Consider the following 18,246-nt stretch of genomic DNA (forward strand, 5'->3'; position numbering starts at 1 on the left):
ATCCAAATTCCCTGAACAGGAGAGTGTACACTCCTGGGAAGGTAAAGGTTTCGTTAACCTGGTGGGCGATACAATCAAACCTGCTAAAGGGAGTAGACTGGGTACAAGATCCACTGATCACGGTGACAACGGATGCCAGTCAAAAAGGTTGGGGAGCAGTTGTCTCGCAGATCCCATTCCAGGGTCACTGGAATCAGAGAGAAAGCTCCAGTTCCTCCAACTCCAGAGAATTGATGGCAGTGGAGAGGGCCCTTCTGGCGGCCAGCAGTCTCATTATAGGTCAACATGTCAGAATTTACTCGGACAATATGACGACTGTTGCGCATCTAAAACACCAGGGAAGTCCGAAGTTCAACCAGTTGAGAGCAATATCAAACAGAATATTTTGCTGGGCAGAGAAACATCTCCTCTCACTATCAGCAATACACCTCAGGGGGTCAGTGAATGTTCATGCGGATCTCCTAAGCCGTCACGACTTGCATCCAGGAGAATGGAGCCTGAAGGCAGACATTTTCAGTATGTTGACGGACAGATGGGACTTCCCGATATAGACCTTCTAGCGTCAAGTCAGAATGCACAGGTCGAGAACTACTTCTCCCTAAACCCCAAAGACAGGTCTCGAGGAGTAGACGCCTTCGCTCATGCATGGAGGTTTCATCTAGCATACGTGTTTTGTCCAATACCGTTACTTGCGAAGACCCTCCGGAAGATCCGGGACAATCAAGTCCAGACTATTCTAGTAGCTCCGGCATGGCCGAAAAGAAGCTGGTACCACCTCATAAAAGAACTGAAGGTGGATGGTCCAGTTTTTCTTCAAGCATCAGAAGATCTTCTCTGCCAAGGCCCCTTTTATCATCCGGAACCACAAAGGTTCAATCTAGCAGCCTGGCTATTGAAGCCCAGGTACTAAGAGCTAAAGGTCTTTCAGAGTCAGTAATCTCTACCCTACAGAAGTCTAGAAAACCTATCACCAATGCCATATATGGCAAAATTTGGAATAGATTCTCCTCGTGGTGTCATCCTCATAATCCTGACCCTTTCCATCCTAATATCTCACAGATATTAGATTTTTTACAAAAAGGTTTGGAGTTGGGGCTGAAGCCAAGTACCTTGAAAGTTCAGGTGTCAGCCTTGAGCTCTGTCTTCAATCAAGACCTTGCAGGTCATCGTTGGATAAAGAGGTTTATGGTCGCAGCATCAAGGCATTGCCCAAGAAAACAAATTTTTGTACCATCATGGGACTTAAACATAGTTCTAAAGGGCCTTATGGCTCCTCCATTTGAGCCATTATCATCCTGTTCCTCGCAACTTCTGTCCTGCAAAACGGCTTTCTTGGTTGCAATTTCTACTGCAAGACGAGTGGGGGAAATACAGGCCCTTTCAACTAGAGAGCCTTATCTTACCATAAGAGATGACTTCCATCGTGTTCCGACCAGATCCATGTTTTCTTCCAAAGGTAGTGTCAGAATTTCATCGATCACAGGATATAGTCCTCCCATCGTTCTGTCACAATCCTTCAAATCCGGAAGAACACAGATTTCATACTTTGGACGTACGTTGTATAGTGTTGTACTATTTAGAACATACTAAATTGTTCAGAATAGACAAAAATCTCTTTGTTCATCTTTCTGGCAGAAACAAGGGCAAGAAGGTAGCAAAGAGTACCATTGCCAACTGGATAAAGAAGGCCATTGCTGAAGCATACCTAACTCAGAATATAGCTGTTCCTGCGGGCCTAAAAGCCCATTCTACCAGATCTACTTCTGTGTCCTGGGCTGAAAGGGCTGGTGCTTCAACAGAGCAGATTTGCAGGGCAGCAACATGGTCTTCCTTGCACACTTTTACTAAGCATTATAGATTGGACTTCTGATCCAACCGGGATCTTGCCTTTGGCCGAAAGGTTCTTCAGGCTGTGGTCCCTCCCTAAATACAGAATTGGTTGGCATTCCTCCTGGTGGCTGTCGTGGAAGGCTACTAGAGAAAATAGAATTATTCTTACCGTTAATTCGGTTTCTAGGAGCCTTCCACGACAGCATTAATTCCCTCCCAATGTTCTTGGATAATTTTTTTCTGAGAACCTAAAAGGTAACCGGTGCTATGGGTTCAGTTGTAAGTCACTGGTTAATGGGAGGTGGGAGGGGGTTTTAACCTCTTGTGCTTCCTGTCCCCCATTAGGGTATGGAGACAACCTCCCGATGGCTGTCGTGGAAGGCTCCTAGAAACCGAATTAACGATAAGAATAATTCTATTTTTTCACACTTTTTTATTAAATATATAATTCCACATGTGTTAATTCATAGTTTTTATGCCTTCAGTGTGAATTTACAATTGTCATAGTCATGAAAATACAGAAAAATCTTTAAATGAGAAGGTGTGTCCAAACTTTTGGTCTGTACTGATATATATATATATAGATATATATATATATATATATATATATATATATATATATATATGTATATATATATATATATATATATATATATATATATATATATATATATAATGTATCCCCGTTTTCCAAGAGCTTTAACATTTTCAATTTTAGGGAGATGGGGCTGCAGGAGACAACTATTAGATCAGCCATGATTTGGATCTGCACTTGGGGATTCAGGTTATTTTTTTAGAGTGAATAAGAATGAAATGCTGTCAGATACAGTTAGGTCCAGAAATATTTTGACAGTGACACACGTTTGGGTATTTAAGCAGTTTACCAAAAAATATTCAAGATGCAGTTATATAATCAATATGGGTTTAAAGTGCAGACTCCTGGATTTAATTTGAGGGTTTTCATATGTTAATTAGAGTAAGGGTTTTGGAACTAGATATCTTTAATATGTAACTGCCTCTTTATAGTGGGACCAAAAGTAGTTAGAAAATTATCTCGAAAGCTCTTTAAAGGGCTGCATGGGCTATCTATTCCCTCTTTAATCCATCATCATTTAGGCAGGTAAAAGGTCTGGAGCTAATTCTAGGTGTGGTATGTGCATTTGGAAGCTGTTGCTGTGAACCCACAACATTCAGTCAAAAGACTTCTCAATGGAAGATAAATAGACCATCATTAGCCTGAAAAAAAGAAGAAATCCATCGGAAAGATAGCAAAAATTTTAGGAGTGGTCAAATCAACAGTTTGGTACAGTCTTCAAAAAAGGAGCAAACTGGAAAGTTTGGGAACTGAAAAAGGCCTGGACATCCAGGGAAGAAAGCAGTGGTGAAGGATAGCATAATCCTTTCCATGATGAAGAAAAAGTCCTTCATAGCATCCACCCAAGTAAACATTCTACAGGAAGTAGGCGTTTTCTTTATGTGTACCATAAAGAGAAGAGCAAATAAAGAGGCTTCACCACAAGATGTAAACTATTAATCAGCCTTAAAATGGAAAGGCTAGACTTTGCCAAAAAGCATCTAAAGAAGCCAGTCCAGTTCTGGAAAAACACATTTTTTGGGACAGAAGAAACTAAGATCAACCTGTACTAAACTGATGGGAAGAAGAAAGTATGGAGAAGGCTTAGAACTGCTCATGATCTAAAGCATACCATATCCTCTGTAAAACATGTTGGAGGCAGTGTGATGGCATGGTCATGCATGTCTTCCAATGTCTTCCATGTCTTTATTGATGATGTGAATGAAAACAGAAGCAGCTGGATAAATTCTGAAGTGTACAAGGCTATACTTTCTGCTCAAATTCCACCAAATGTAGCAAGGTTGATTGGACGGCGCTTCTCAGTGCAGATGGACAATGACCCCAAACATACTTTGAAAGCAACCCATGAGTTTTTTAAGGCAAAGAAGTAGAATATTATGCAATAACCGAGTCAGCCACCAGATCTCATAAGATAAATATGCGTACGCTACTAATGATGGTGCTCAGGTAGGTTCCCACACCATGTGATATTAGATAGAAGAACCTGGCACAACTTAATGCTGTGTGAAGAATTTATTTTTAGTACCAACAAACGTTTCGGTCCCCAAATTTGGGACCTTCCTCAGTTACGTACTAATGGACTTAATAGGAAGGTGTGATGTTTGGAATGCAGACTTTGATAGGATAGTCTGCAAGCATCATCATGTCGCATTTGGCGAGACACTGATGTGCCTAAACAGTGGAAACCCCACACAAGTGACCCTATATTCGAATTGATCTAGTGATTCCTGGAATGTAAATTTTATAATGTATTGGCATACGTAAGTTGTGTAGAGTGCATCAGGTTGGCACACATGAGTAGTGTTGAGTGCATTAGGTTGGCATACGTGAGTTGTGTAGTGTACACCAGGTAGGCATATTTGAGTTGTGTAGTGTACATCAGGATGGTGCATGTGAGTTGTGTAGAGTGCATCAGGTTGGCATACATGAATTGTGTAGTGTGCATTAGGTTGGCATACGCGAGTTGTGTAGTGTACATCAGGATGGTGCATGTGAGTTGTGTAGTGTGCTTCAGGTTGGCATACCCAAGTTGTGTAGTGTATGTTAGTTTGGCATACGTGGGTTGTGTAGTGTGCATCAGGTTGGCTTAAGTGAGTTGTGTGTGTATGCCAGGTTGGCATATGTGAGTTGTGTAGTGTACGTCAGGTTGGCATATGTGAGTTGTGTAAGTTAGGCATAAATTTATAAGCCCATGGATGTTTGTTACAGTTTGAAGCATACTTTTATATACAGGCCGGGTTTGTCAGGTAAGGTGTCGCATTGATACATTGATAAGTGGTGTCCTTGCATATCTCCTTTATGTAACACACTGGGCACCTCTTTTGCGACCTACCTTTCTTTGTGATTTGAGGGACCTCATCTGGGAAATGTTGGCCTGTTACAATACGAGCACCTTCAGTTCCGGAAGTATTGGGGCCCACTCCTTACTGACTTCCAAAGATGAGGGACTTGATCACTACTTTCTGGAATTGAAGGTACATACCAGTCTAGTGGCCTGCACATCGTGATAGCATGAAAGAGTTGTACATTGCCACCTGTACGATGTCCACTGCCAGCTTCTTGTACCACAACTTGGCTTTTCTCATCGCACTGTACGGCTTTAGGACTTTATCAGAGAGTTCAACTCTCATAATTTTCTTGTTGTAGCCCATTACATTACTCTGGTTTGGAGACCGGTGTTGAGGTACCTGGTACAGTGGTGGAGGTGCTGCCATTACCATGTATGGTGGTCAAGAAAAAGACATCCCTCTAGTCCTTGTACTTGACCACCAGCATGTTGTTGCTACATTGGGCTCTGCTCTCACCTTTTCTGAGCAGCTCCCCAATTAGCATTTTAGGGAGGCCTCTCTAATTTTGCTGACAGTTCCACATTTTGCGGTAGCTCTTACAGAGAGGGACTTGAAGAGTAAGATGCTGGTATCAAAGTTATCTACATAGAGATGATAACCTTGATCCAGCAGTGGGTGCAACAAATCCCACATAATTTTTTCAACTCACTCCCAGGACAGGAGGACATTCAGGGTGTGTACTTCCCTTAGCCATTCAATCTTGATGTCCTACCCTTCATAAACTCTAAGCCTGTGGGTGTAATCTTGGGCACTCTCGCACAGCTTGTAGAGTTTAATTCCGCACCTGGCCCTCTTATTGGGCAGGTATTGCTGGAATTTGAGCCTCCCCTTGAAATGGATTAGGGACTCATACACAAAGAATTTCCTTTAGGTAATGTACTGGTTGCTGTAGTGATCAATGACCAACTGAACTTTGAAAAGTCAGTCAAAGTTGGGGTCATCTCGGGGAGGACATTGTGCATTATCACTGTAATGCAAACATTTATGGATTGCCTCAAATCATTTACAGATCATAGCCATGTGGAACAGAAGAGTGTTGTATAAAACAAAAACACTCCAATACTGCCTAAGTTCTGGTTTCTTCACTAACCACATCTGAAGGACAAGGCCCCAAAACTTCATCATTTCTACTGCTAAATTGATGGTGTTACACATACATTAAATAAACATAGTACAATGTGAGTGGTATATACATTAACCCCTTCATGACCTTGGGATTTTCTGTTTTTCCACATTCGTTTATCGCTCCCCTCCTTCCCAGAGCCATAACTTTTTTATTTTTCTGTAAATATGGCCATGTGAGGGCTTATTTCTTGTGAAACAAGTTGTATTTTTGAACGACATCATTGGTTTTAGCATGTCGTGTACTAGAAAACGGGAAAAAAATTCCAAGTGCGGTGAAATTGCAAAAAAAGTGCAATTTCACACTTGTTTTTTGTTTGGCTTTTTTGCTAGGTTTACTAAATGCTAAAACTGGCCTGCCATTATGATTCTCCAGGTCATTACGAGTTCATAGACACCAAACATGTCTAGGTTATTTTTTATCTAAGTGGTGAAAAAAAATTCCACACTTTGATTAAAAAATAAAAAAAAATTGTGCCATTTTCCGATACCCGTAGTGTCTCCATTTTTCATGATCTGGGGTCGGTTGAGGGTTTATTTTTTGCGTGCCGAGCTGGCACTTTTAATTATACCATTTTGGTGCAGATATGTTCTTTTGATCGCCCGTTATTGCATTTTAATGCAATGTCGAGGCGACCAAAAAAACATAATTCTGGCGTTTCTAATTTTTTTCTCCCTACGCCGTTTAGCGATCAGGTTAATCCTTTTTTTTTATTGATAGATCGGGCGATTCTGAACGCAGCGATACCAAATATGTGTAGGTTTGATTTTTGTTTTTTATTGATTTATTTTGAATGGGGCGAAAGGGGGGTGATTTAAACTTTTATTTTTTTTTATTTTTTTCACATTTTTTTTTAACTTTTGCCATGCTTCAATAGCCTCCTTAGGAGGCTAGAAGCTGGCACAACTCGATCGCCTCTGCATCATCAGATCGCTGCTATGTAGCTGAATTGCAGGTGTGCTATGAGCACCGACCACAGGGTGGCGCTCGCAGCTAGCTGGGATCAGTAACCATAGAGGTCTCAAGGACCTCTATGGTTACTATGCAGAAGCATCGCTGACCCCCAATCTTGTGACGGGGTCGGCGATGCACTCATTTCCGGCCCGATGGCCGGAAGCACTGGTTAAATGCTGCTGTCAGCATTTGACAGCAGCATTTAACTAGTTAATAGCGGCGGGTGAATCGCGATTTCACCTGCCGCTATTGCGGGCACATGTCAGCTGTTCAAAACAGCTGACATGTCCTGGCTTTGATGCGGGCTCATCGCCGGAGCCCTGCATCAAAGCGGGCTATCTGACCTCGGACGTACTATCCCGTCCGAGGTCAGAAAGGCGTTAAACATGGTAGCAGCACTAAACACACAAGAAAAAAGCTAGTAGCTCTAATTTGTATAAGTCTGCGGATGAGTGCTGTATTTTTCACAGGATCAAATTCCACTCAAAAAAGAGAGTATCTCAATCCCTTCGAATTCTATTACTGCACACCATAATCCATAAACCTTAGGGATAACACTCGACATTCACTTGAAAAAAAAACAATGCATATCCATTTCTCCTCAAGAAGCAAGGATCCATAGGATCTAATATATACCATTTAGGGATTTTGTTCCATGTCCACTTAGAGACATGATCAATCTCTATGTACCCAAAAATAAGAGCCCAGCTCAAATAGTCAAGTGCATCTAGCCATATGTTCAGTATCCCATCCAGGGATTGCTCAAGGCCCACAGGTCCGAAATATGAACAATAGATCTGTATTTAAATAATAGGAACAATCTCACCTATTTTGTTTGGCTTGTCATTTCTCCACATTCCAATCACAGTACATGGGTAGGTTGAGGTTCCTTTCACCCTGTCTCCCCACACATTCCTTATTAAAGATTCATTGGGGGAGTATAGGAAAATGTGTGGTTCCTCATACCAAACTTAGAACAGACTGTCAATTCAAAACAGTGTGACCAGAGCTGCTGCCGTATTTCTGAGAGATCGCATTTTATATTTACCGCAATCGATCCCCTGCGTTCATAGCATGCAATGTCATTTGTGGGTTGCGAGACGCCTATCCAGTATTTGGTGGTAATGGGGTTAATAATACTCTTTTTTGCTAGACTGTAGATGTATTTACTCAGAGGTACCTACCCTGCCCCCTTTTCTGCTACTATATCATTTCTACTGCATCTACAGGGGTCCAGTTAGAAAATGATGAGGGGAGGTTTTGTGCCAAAAATTGCTGGGTGAACAAATTTCTCTAAGCCACCATGAGGTTTACAAAATCCTCAGAGAAAATGACTTTGAAAAAGTTAATTTCTGTGAGGCCTTGGGTGTCAAATTTGATTATTGATTTCGCCACAAAATCAGGAATCTGTGTTGCATAATATTCGAGGGGTGGTAAGGTCTATACGGGGTCAGTAACAGTGGGAGCTGGTTCATTTTTTCCCTGGGGCATCTGCGTGGCGGTTCAGTATCACTTGAGGAGGAGGAGGAGAGTAAAAAATAAAGGAAGGTGGCATCCTATCCCTCACTAGTAGTGTCCGGGACAAGGAAGGCTTATGCTTCCTCTGCTGTATACAGTGATTGGGATGAGCAGGACATTTTTTCACATATGTGGTGTTTGTGTGAGTTCCAAATTTTATTCAGGGGTGTGTGTGTGTGCGTGCGTGTGTGCGTGCATGCGTGTGTGTTTGATGTAAACTTTTTTTTTATTTAGAACAGAAAAGAAAAAAAGAAAATAATCTAGAAAGAAAAACATAAAAATACAATTTTAACAATCTAATAATTTTTTAAAATATAAAAAACAAATTTACTAAACGGATGTTATGAATGCCAGCAATTATCTTACACTAACTCTGACTATATTCAGCAAAAAAACTGCAGTAGATGCCGATTACTACAGTATATATTATCTGCCTCTAATATAGTCCTAGCAACTAATCTAATATTTTTTTCTTTTTTCGCACAAAAATTTAAAAAACAGCAACCAGAGGCCGATCTGTGATGTGTCGCTGATCAGTACTCAACGGCTGTAGGATGCATGCACGGATGTGATTTTTTTTTCTGCTTTCCTATCCGACACTAACCCTGTCTAAATTCAGTATAAAATACTGTAGTATAAGCTGATTATTATAATGTAAACTATTGTTATTCAATTCTTTTTTCACACAAAAAAAAAAACCAACAACAGGAGGCCGATCAGTGATGTTCATCATTGACCAGTGCTCCACAGCTGTAGAATGCAGGCACGGATGTGGTGCAAAAAGGAGAGAAAAAAATAGGAGAAAAAAATCCTTGCCAAAAGTGAGCACGGACTCTAAACAGTGATGCGTCTGATTAGCGGCTCAACAGCTGTAAGACACACGTATGGAAATGGTGCAAAGGGGGGGAGAACAAATAGATCAAAAAAGTCATGGAAAAGAGCTATTTGATTGCGTGTCACTGATCAGTGCTCGGCGGCTGCAGGATGCATGCACGAATGTGGTGCAAGTGGGGGGGATAGACAAGGATGCACAGACAAAAAAAAGTGCCAAAAATTGAGTGATCAAGTACTAATCAGCGATTAAGCACTGGTCAGCGCTCGGCAGAAGAAGGGGGGAGGTTAGGGGGTTGGGAAAGAGGGAAAAAGGGGGTAGAGGGGAGATTAGGACAGATTATGAAAGACCAAGGATCAGGAAAGGATCGGGAACTTCTTTCAAGAAAAAGATGAACACCAGCTGCAGTGATGGCACAGGCTTCAAAAAGTCTGTGGCACCACAAGGCCCAGCACAGTGTGACAGAATAGCACTATGACCGCTCTAAAAACAGTGCAGGGCGGTCATACTGAGGTCAGATCGCGTCTGTGCTCTCTGATTGGTGCAGTCGACGTCATCGCCATAGCTGCGTCTGGTAATGCTGCCATTGCTAGGCTGCAGCACCAATCAACTTCATTGCCTGAAACACAAAAACCGCCATGAGTGGCTGTTCAGAATTGAACGGCCAATCACAGCAATCGTAGTTGCGGGGAGCATTGCCACTCCCCTGGAGAATCAGCATGCACTTTAATGTGATCAAAGTTTCTGCAGTTGTGGTGCCTCATTACACATGGGCGGACATACCGCCTGTTCAACCTGTGCAGCTGCACAGGGGCCCGGAGGCTCCAGGGGGCCCCTGCAGGCAGGGCCGGCGTTAGGGGCAGGCAGCTGCCTATGTCCTCGCTCCCCCAGGGGCCCCCAGCTAGCGGCACATCACGCAGCTGCTATGGGGCCCCTGTGAGGCAGGGGGCCCGCCTGCCGCCAGCGCCGACTCCCCCGCCGCATCTAACTATACCGGCGTCTGCCGGTACAGTTCAAAGCAATGATGGAGGCTGCGCTGTATACTATGAGGCTGCGCTGTATACTATGAGGCTGTTCTGTATACTATGAGGCTGCGCTGTATACTATGCTGGCAGTGCTGTATACTATGCGGACAGTGCTGTATACTATGCGGGCTGTGTTGTATACTAAGGTGGGTACATTATACGTTATCTTCTATGGGGGAGGCTGTGTTATATACTATGGGGGGTGCATTATATTCTATGGGGAAGGCTGTTTTATATACTATGGGGGGCTGCATTATATTCTATGGGGGCTACATTATATTCTATGGGGAGGTGGGCTGTATTATATTGTATGGGGGCTGTATTAGATTTTATGAGGGAGGATTGCATCATACTCTTTGATGGGGCTACATTATATTCTATGGGGAGGTGGGCTGTATTATATTCTATGGGGGCTGTATTATATTTATATTCTATGAGGGGTGATTGCATCATACTTTATGGGGGGGGCTACATTATACTATATGAGGGTGGCTGCATTATATTCCATGGGGGTTACATCATACTCTGTGGGGTGGCTGCATTATGCTCTATGGGGTGGCTGCATTATACTATATGTGGGCTGCATTATACTGTATCAAGGACTATGGGGAATACATTATACTATATAAAGAACTATGGGGTGCATTATACTGTGGGAAGTGAATTATAGGACTGAGGACTGAGGAGTGTATTATACTATATGGAGGATTATGCGGTGTGTATTTTACAATATGGAGGACTGTGGTGCACATTATAATATATTGAGGACTATGAGGTGTATTATACTAAACAAGTAAAATGCTGCCTATTCATCCATTGATTGGATTGGTTATGCCGGAACAGAAATCATTGTTCTCAGCAGCACATCGCTGTTGTAAACTGTAGGTGTGCTGCTGGTAACATGATACTGTACGGTGATCTGTTAGTGATCTATTAGTGATTGTTCTGTTCCCATCATTCTTTCTCAGACGGTGTAAAGAGGCCAGGAAACAAGCGTTGAACAACTTCAGTATTGTCGATCACATTCCTTTAGTGGCCTGAACTCAGCGCTTGTAAATACAATAGAAATGCTTCTGTGTGATGTGATGTTAGGATTTGAGGCCCCATTTTAAACTTTGCTCAGGGCCCCACTTTGCCTAAAACCATCCCTGCCTGCAGGGTGGCTAATAATGAGGGCAATCTGGCCAGTTTATCCGTCTCCGGGGGGACCCTGGCCAGATTGCCATCATGGGATTGCAGCTCCGCTGCCTGCAAGAGAAAAAGGCAGCGGAGCTGCAGGGAATGGATCCATCCTGCTTCCTGCCACACAGCAGCGGCTGAATGACATCATCATTTAGCGCCATGGCTGTGTGAGACAGGAAGCTGCCAGCGATGGTGCGGCTTCAGGGTACTGTGTGAGCAGAGGTGAGGTGTGTGTGTGCAGAGAGGTGAATGGTGCTGTGTGTGTGTGTAGGTGGAGGAGAGGGCAATGATGGGGGTGACGGGGCCGAAGGCAATGATTGGGTTGATGGAGAGGGCAATGATAGGGGTGGTGGGGCAGGAGGAAATGATGGTGGCAGTGGAAAGGACAATGATGGGGGTGGTGAGGAGGAGGCAATGATGGAGGTGGTGGAATGGGCAATGATATGGGGTGGTGGGGGAGAAAGCAATAATGGAGGTGGTGAAGAGGTCAATCATGGGGGGGTGGGGGAGAGGGCAATAATGGGATGCGGGGGATTTATAATGGGTTTAAGAACAGGGGGAGGTGGAGGAAAACATTATTATCGATTATTATGTCTAACACAGTCCCTTAGTATAAAGTGTACTCACTTATGTATAGCACAGTCCCTTAGCTTTGTCACCTTAAAAGGAGGGGGGCCCAGGCTGATTTCCTGCACAGGGGCCCCAAGCAGTCTGTGTCCGCCCCTGGCATTACAGATATGATGTGTCCATACATCCAAGGTGGGTAAGTAATTAACAACCTGGACATATGAATACGTCCATGGTCGTGAAGGGGTTAGAAAATGATAATTTTAATTTTGTGAGAAATGGCTCATATACAGTACAATGCCACTGCTGTGTACTGGCATAGTATATTGCTAATGTCAAAGAAAAATAGGTTTCTGAGAAAATGTACCCTACATAGCTCAACATCAATGTGACAAATAAATAAATAATAGATTAAGTATACATCTGAACTGGAGATTTCCTGCACTGTAAATGCTGATAATATAAACTATATATGGTCCTTGTGCTAGGATCTCAGAGGCGACTACCTTACATTGCCACTAAAACTTGCTTGCACACAGTCGGTGTAATGTTACGTATGTGAAAAAATAGCATTTTCAAACAACTGCCATCTCCTAGATCTCGGCTTGGGGGCCGCATTAGTACATTGTCTGAATTGCGACATTAAGTAACAGAGCCCATCTGAGCATATTTACAATACTAGCCGTATTTGGTGCTGTTTGAGATGCGGTTCTGATGTAATTTTTTTTTATCCAAAGCTAGAAATTAATTCAGGGGGAAGTAAAAGTCCCTTTATAAATTTAGTTATAAACTGCATGTGTGATTCCAGTCTTTGGGTGAATTCACAGCTGCAACATTTCTGCAGATTTTCAGTGCAGTTTCCTCAATTTTTGAAGAAAACCTATTCTGGTGTAGCACAAAACAAGCAAACTGTGGACTTTCTAATCCTCATCATGTCAATTCTGTCACGGACATGGACTTTTTGCAGGTTTTCACTAAAAGTGAAATCCACAACAAAATCTGCATGAAAATTCCCACCCGACACCTAGTACGTTGTACTATAATTACTTTGAAATCCAGACTAAAAAAAAAAGTCGGCCTCAGATAATTATAAAACATAATATATATCTCTAATTACAGCGAGAACATTTGTTTTTACGACTTCGCGCGCACAAGCCTGTTACCAACAAAAGCCCAGAACGAACAGTATTTTACTGAATGCAGAGGAGGTGGGTGCAACTAGGATATTAAGCCACAAGTACAGATTCGGAAAAACAACAGAATTGTCACCGAAAATAAATTACTAGTGCTGGGGGGAAAAAGAGTAACACAAATGTTATCGGCTCGTCATTGGAATTCAATAAATAAATGAACAATTAGAATTCGATAATATGGTGAAAACATCTAATAAGTTGAAAAATTTAAAAAAAATTTGTGTGTGATGCTCAAGTGCTCTCTTGGCCTTGGGAACAAGGGTAGTAACATATATGTCACATATAATATATATTCACATATATTCTACCTATGTGTATTGGGAGGAAGGAAGGTGTGAACTGCCATATTGTGCAATTAGGTGGTAACTGTTCTGTTCACAAAACTGGGAGCGTTTTATCAGTGAAACAGATTCATGCAACAGTTACTTGTTATTCTGCATGCATGAAATGGCACGTTGTAATATATTATTATATTTGTATGATATTAGATATAGAATATAAATACAATTGAGAAGACACGGTCAAGGAACATATCTGGACCCCACATGCGGTCTTTAATCATTCTTCACCCACTGATGTAGAGTCAAGTATACAAGATTTAAGACAATGAAAACGCACATAGCCAAAAGAATGACTTCAGTGGGATTGTGCTTTAATTACGGGCACAGAGATCTTAATGAACAGCAAATTAATTCGCCTAAGACATCCACTGTATTCATTAATTCACCTGCTTCGTCTTCAGTACGACACACAAATGAATCTATTAACAATCTGTAAAGCTCTAACAATCCTGTAAGACCAATGGAACCATTTGCTCATATATAAATGTGTCAGCCATTATTTTACGCAATGTATAGGTGGAATGATAAGAGACCCATATGAATAAAATGGTTTTCTAAAGGCTAAACCAAACTAATGTGAGAAAAGCAGACAAGGAGAAAGCAGCAGACCAACCTTCACAATGTACGTCACTCCAGGTCCCTGAATTTTCTCATTCGAGTGCAGCCATCCTCGAGAAGGCTTATTGACGAAGGTGCTACTTTGATTCCAATCTTCGCCTCCAAGATGCATTTCTTCCGATCGTGTTTTTTTCCCTGTGCTCATCCTGCTCACGTCCTGCTGAGAACATGGAGGGGTAGAGACAAGGTTACATGCGTTCTCTGAAGCCCCTGCTGATGTACTAAGAGCAGGAGAGCTACCCTGTAACTTGGAACCAGCAAGCTCCTTTACTGCGGAGGAAAGGTTCTTTATACCCAACAGGCTGCCCGTGCTGGAGAGTTTCATGTGAGACACTTTGTGTATAAATGTACAAAGAGAGGTGGGTCCATCTTCCTGGTCCTTTTGTAAGTCTGTGGTCGGAACCAGGCACGGAATCGTAGCTGGGTTACCGGCGACTGTAGAGGCTTTACTGTTCGTGGACAGGTTGTACAAAAGATCATCGACCGGGGTCACAGATTCATTCTTGAAACGGTTATACTTGGTACGTTGAAGCATGCCCTTTTATCTAGTTTCATTCATACGTTGTGGCAAATCCGATGCCAATCTAAGATACACCTTTGTTACCATTTCCAGAGGTTCATAGTGGCACCTGTAAAACCAAATGCAATAAACACGTCAACCGTATAATAAAATAGTAAAAAAAAAAAAAGATCATTAATTGTTGTTCTGTTTTTTTTTTTTCTTTTTTTCTCTAGAAGAAAGAAAAAAAAACGTTTCTACGTCCGTGCAGCTTTAGGTTCGGAAGCAAGGCAGGAGCAGACAGTTCTATATGACATTCCACTTCTGGTTAGAGCTGCCAACTCGCTCACAGCAAAAGCATGACTCACACAAATGAGGAGACCCTTTTCAACAAAAGGCTCAGTGAGCACGGCAAATCACTTCCTGTAGCACAAAAAACATCCACCCACTTACAGCACACTAGAACCAATCAATTCTCAAATTTCCTTTCCCAACTTCACAAAAGGATCATTTCTTCAAGTTTTATCAATTTTACTCCCCCTCCAAAGGTGATGTGCACCTGTAATACCCGGAGCAGGTCACATAGAATATAGTCCTGCTATATAGGGTGATCACACATCGCCAACTACCGTAACCATACTACATACATGATGTAAGTACACCGGATACGAAATCGTATATGAAAATGCTAACATTACCGGCTGTAACAAGTAGACAATTTATAGAGCATGCTACCGCACTATACAATCTCCTACGACCTCCACAAATAAACGAGAAATAACAGAGATGTATAAGTGATCTCCCACTACTAGACCTCCCTAACACATGCACCCACTACATAAGGCTGTGGCACAGACAATGTAAAAAGGCTAAATAAACTTTCAGAGATATTTCATTAGTCTCATGTCTGACACATGCAAGATGTCAGCTCCCAGGAGTGAGGAATAATGGAAATGTCCCATTTCATGTCAGAGCGAGCTTGCAGTGAAGTGCAGAATAGCCTTTCATTAAGCACACGACACGACCCGCCGCAGTGTTCTCCCAGACTTCATCTTACCCTCATCTAGCAGCACACGAACGGTGAAGACTCCCATTCTAGGCAGTGGCTGCAGATATCTAACGCAATGAACGCTCTCTAAGCCCCCAAATGCTTTTCTTCTCTATGTACTGTACAAAGAAAAATGGCAAGATGTGAATGAAAGCCTATTTATGTGAATGAAAGGGCTGGCTGGCATATCAATAATTCTGTGAATGAAGCAGGGCCATGCAGCCTCTGCCTGGCAATCCCTTGGGTGCTAACCATTCCATCCAATGAGAGACAGCCTGGATGACTCATTCAACAAAGGCTTGCTAAATAGTGGAAGAGTCCATTTTGATCGCAGGCAGCATTCGACAACATCTAACCTAATTACGCAGCTTTTTGAGAAACAATTACATCTCCTTAGCCTGACAAAGAAACAGATGCCGAGGATGAATAAAATCTGAGCGTTGCCGGCTGCAAGCTAGAAATCCATCTCTTTGAGGACTATTAAACTAATACCTGCTTCATTCATGAACGTGCGCATTCTGCCCAATGTGCCTATTGCAGCACATTACATTGACATATTGAGCCACAGAGTCTTGGATGATCCTCTACCGGGAGTCGCGCAGACTAGAGGTTTAACCCTTTGCTTTCCGCACCTTTGTATGCACAAATTTCCTGGTAATACAGCAATGTATCCTTTTGGACACTGTTGTGTGATTCTTTCAAATAGTAGTGCATTTATGATTATTAATATTATTATCAGACAAACAGACTACATTAACAATTATAACTAATACATTTTATATAAAGAGGCCGAGCTCGGTAAATAGTGATGAGCGAACGTGCTCTGATAAGGTGTTTCCCGATCATGCTCGGTGCTAATCGAGTGTCTTCAGCATGCTCGAAAAATATGTTTTTCTAGTCCCCACGGCTGCCTGTCTCGTGGCTGTTCGACAGTTGCAACACATGCAGGAATTGTCTAACAAACATGTGATCCCTGCATGTGTTATGGCTGTCAAACAGTGGCGAGACATGCAGCTGCGAGGACTCGACCATATTTTTCGAGCACGCTGAAGACACTCGTTTACCACAATAGCATGGTCGGAGAACACCTTATCAGAGCACGTTCGCCCATTACTATTGGCAAACTACTCCTATTAATTGTCATATACTACAGATGTAGGTTAAGGGGTAATTTTATTTCTTTACCTTAAGGGGTTAAAGAGATATTGACATCTCAGACATGAAAGTGTCAGATAGGTACAGGTCTCACTGCCAGAACCCATGCCTATCTCACGAATAGGGCAAGCTCGTTCGGCTATTTGTTGAACCTACCATATATCTGAATGGAGAGGACCATTCACGCACATCATCAATTCATTCACATATGGCTATTAAAAAGGAGCCCCCTTTAAAAAAATAAATAGGTGTGGGTTCCAGAAATAAAATTAACTTTTATCAGGAATTTATCACAAATTCTGTGGATATAACCTGAATGTCCTGGAGACAAATATTCAATGTAATGTTAATTTTAAAGGGTTGGCTCAACATCGTAAATTGGTAAAATTACCATCTACTTGTAAAAAGCAGCAACTTTGCAACTTAGCTTTTAACAAAAGTTTTGAAAGCTGTTTACTGTACAGCTGGAAAGTGCAGCTATGAAGCCAGTCGGTCCACTGGATCTGGCTAGCTTCTGAGTCCCTGAGCTCCTTTCATGGTACGAAGGCAACGATACTTCCGCTTGTAGCATCAGAGAGCGCACAGTTCAGAACCGCAGCCCGATCACCCTCTAGTCTGAACCGTCAATCTTCAGGAGTGGGAGAGAATAATAGGAAGTGCAGTTCATGTACGGAAATGCTAAACAGTCATTTTGTCAGCACAATCAAACAATTGTGAAAGTGAATGAATTTTTGGTATATTGACAATGAAAAGACTGTAAAAATGATATTAAAATGCCCAAATCTCTGGAAGAAAAACAAACATAATTACTAAACTGTTCCCACCTCTGATCTTCTGGTTCATTTTTACACTTTGGGTCGAAATCAGAACGTGGATGTTTGCGTTATCATTGGGGCCCAATGTTTGAGCTATAAAATCTATGTGTCATGTATCTACCTACATAAACATGTGCTACGAAGTTTCCATTATAGGATACACAATTTGCAGAAAAATCTGCTTAAGCATCACAGCCGGCACAATAGTCATGTTAAAATAATTCAGAATCTCTGAATGAAACCTGGTGCATAACATTTATTTGCCATTTTAAACACCTTTTTCCATTTTGCATGACTAGGGGGCATGGCCTCAGCAGATAGTGGACATAGTGTGCTCTAAATGGGTGTTAAATGCATCTATATGGTCCTAAATTGTGCCACTGACTAATTAAAATACAAAAAATTCTGATCAATCAGACTAAACTCACCAAATCTAATTGAAGGCAGATGTCAGTCAGATCTAATGCTCATTTACACACACAAATTGTGGTCAGATTGGACAGAAATTGGTCAGGTATCTCTGTAAGTGCAAATGAACCCTTTGCTTGAATGCACAAGATTATCCTATTTGGGACGGTCCTAACCTATACTATAAAAACCTTA

General features: G+C 42.0%; 1 protein-coding gene across 2 annotated transcripts in view; it reads right to left on the reverse strand.

The window, feature by feature from the left end:
- Window positions 1-17,449, reverse strand: part of SHC3 (SHC adaptor protein 3) — a 189,475-nt gene extending 172,026 nt beyond the window's left edge. Inside the window, exons 1-2 of one of the 2 annotated variants that reach the window (XM_077299832.1) lie at window positions 15,683-17,449; window positions 14,122-14,755 (exon numbers count right to left, since the gene is read on the reverse strand). In XM_077299832.1, the coding sequence (XP_077155947.1) occupies window positions 14,122-14,661 (540 nt within the window). In that variant the 5' untranslated portion in view covers window positions 14,662-14,755; window positions 15,683-17,449. Of the gene's footprint in view, window positions 1-14,121; window positions 15,626-15,682 lie in introns of those variants that run through there. The other variant, XM_077299827.1, reaches the window with a different exon arrangement.
- Between the last annotated feature and the right edge of the window lie 797 nt (window positions 17,450-18,246).

Source organism: Ranitomeya variabilis, chromosome 1, assembly GCF_051348905.1.
Source record: "Ranitomeya variabilis isolate aRanVar5 chromosome 1, aRanVar5.hap1, whole genome shotgun sequence".
Taxonomy (NCBI): Eukaryota; Metazoa; Chordata; class Amphibia; order Anura; family Dendrobatidae; genus Ranitomeya; species Ranitomeya variabilis.